The 2,340-nt window shown below is 39.6% G+C and overlaps 1 protein-coding gene across 1 annotated transcript in view; it reads left to right on the top strand.

The window, feature by feature from the left end:
- Nucleotides 1-1,960, top strand: part of mrps9 (mitochondrial ribosomal protein S9) — a 13,490-nt gene extending 11,530 nt beyond the window's left edge. The window contains exons 10-11 of the mRNA XM_032506237.1: nucleotides 297-466; nucleotides 1,558-1,960. Of these exons, the coding sequence (XP_032362128.1) occupies nucleotides 297-466; nucleotides 1,558-1,649 (262 nt within the window). The 3' untranslated portion in view covers nucleotides 1,650-1,960. The remainder of the gene's footprint in view (nucleotides 1-296; nucleotides 467-1,557) is intronic.
- Nucleotides 1,961-2,340: the final 380 nt, after the last annotated feature.

Raw genomic sequence — 2,340 nt, 5'->3', positions numbered from 1 at the left:
ACACACACACACACACACACACAATCTTATCCTTTTCCTGCTGAGTCAGAAGTTAGTCTGTAATATGCAGTGGTGAGATTGTAAATGAAAGCTTTTCACAGTGCCGGGATCCTCTGTGCTTGTCTGAAAAGTCATCCAACCAGACATTAAATTAGCTAAGCCTCTCCCGTTTGATACCACTATCTGTTAAATAGCACACACTCTCTGCTCTGCCCATTCAACCACGCTTCATTCTTCCACCTCTTCTATTATCTCCTGGTCATTTTCTTCCTTTGCTCTTTTCATTCGGCTCTCAGAGAGCAGCTGATGTTCCCGCTTCAGTTCATGGGCATGCTGGGACGCTTTGATCTGCAGTGCACGGTGAGCGGCGGGGGCCGGTCCAGCCAGGCGGGGGCGCTGCGGCTCGCCGTGTCTCGCACCCTGCTCAGCTTCCTGTCTGAGGGGGAGGTTGAGACCATGAGACAAGGTGGGCAGTTACTATTAACAGCGGGGGGGTTACATGTTTTTTTTAATCACTTCTTAAATATCATATTAAATGTTTCTTTCATAACATCATTTCTATGTATCTATGTCCTTGTGTTTTTACTTTTCCTTAATACTTTGAAAACACTTTATAACTTTGTTTAGAAAAGTGCTATACAATGTTTTTTTGTTTTTTTAAAGTTATTGTTATCCATAAGAAGTATTTCCTACCTTCCCAGTAACCATTAGGTTCTGATTACAACTCCCAGACACTTGGAACTTATTTGTAACAGAGTAATCATCACAAAAACCTTTTAGTTATTTACTTTGTGAACAATTCCCATTGCAAGGTGAGGTGGCATCAAGCAGCCACTGGTGTTTGTTTATGGAAACGTCACGGATCAACATCCTTACTGATCTAAAGATCCATGTTTGTTAACTGATTTGCTGATTTGATTGAACAAAAATAGCTGATCAGTACAGCCAAACAGTCAAATCTCAGATGTTGGTGAACACTGAAATCCTATTAAATCAATCACTGATTGGGAAATCTAAAAAAAAACTTGCAGTGTGCACAGTACACTGTCTGTAGTTAATGTGCACAAAACATGCACAATTTCTAGTGTGTTTCTTTTTAAAAAGAAATGGTAACCCCACTACATTTTTCTCCTTGATTTGATGTGTTTTTGTTTTGTTAACGGGATGCCAGCCAATCTTTCTACATCATCGTAGTTCCATCCGGGCCATCCTGACACTGTCCGCGGTTCTGATGGAGTATCGTCTGTTCTCTGCAGCTGTGTTCCCTGTTCGAGTTATTGCTCGGTTGACGAATATAGATGCATCATGACAATTCTGCAGTGAGGCTTACTTTAGTATCAAAGATAACACGCATGAAGAAATGCAGATACTGCATTTATGTTATTAAATAACCCAATGACAGACTAAGATGCAGAACAGAACATTGAAACAAAGAATATTAAAAGTAATTTATCCAAAAAGTAACCCAGCGGTGGCTATTGACGTCAAGGTGCACTTCGTCTTATGATATCCTCCTCTTTCCATCCTTTTTCATTTGTCTCTTGTTTTTGTTTCCAGCTGGTCTGCTGACCCCCGACCCGAGAGTGAGGGAGAGGAAGAAGCCGGGTCAGGAGGGAGCACGAAAGAAATTCACCTGGAAGAAACGCTGAGGAGGAGAACCGCCTCCCCTGAACTTAAATCTGGAACATTCAGACTGACTCATGGTGATAATATTTCCCCCGGTTGAACTATGCCCTCATCTGTTTCCCAGAGGCTGTATCACTTCAGTTGTCCTCAGTTTATTTGAGCTTTTGGGAGAACTGAGTCAGAGATGAACAGGCTGCCATGTTTCAATATGCAACGCCTCAACACGCTGCAGCGAGCCTCTTCAGCCACCAGGTGGAAGTGTGTGTCTAGGAATGAATGATAAAGGTGAATGCATAGCAATACATTACACAATAAATGAGGTTTTATATTTAAACAAATCTTGTTTTATAGTATTTTTTTTTCTATTTTGCTTGCAAATTTAATCAATTTTAAATGTTTTTTACACTTGTCATCATTTCACTAAATGTGTTCATGATAAATCTACATGCTGGTTTAAATTTCATTACATTTGAGCTGGTATAAGCAAAGTTTTGCTTAAAAAATGCCTGAATTTATTATTTTACAATTAAAAATGATCAATTAGATTTTTTAGCAATTAATTGTCCAACCTTTTCAGTACTTTTCCAAATCTATTTTCCATCTCGTGTCATTGCCATCTTCAGCCACAAGATGTCGCCAAATTCACATGTTTAGCAGACGTGCTTCTGCTAATTAAAACCTAGTTTAATGCAGTTTATGATTATAAACCATCTG

Source organism: Etheostoma spectabile, chromosome 24, assembly GCF_008692095.1.
Source record: "Etheostoma spectabile isolate EspeVRDwgs_2016 chromosome 24, UIUC_Espe_1.0, whole genome shotgun sequence".
Taxonomy (NCBI): domain Eukaryota; kingdom Metazoa; phylum Chordata; class Actinopteri; order Perciformes; family Percidae; genus Etheostoma; species Etheostoma spectabile.
The sequence above is the reverse complement of the archived record's forward strand: the minus strand, read 5'-3'. Positions and strand labels throughout refer to the sequence as shown.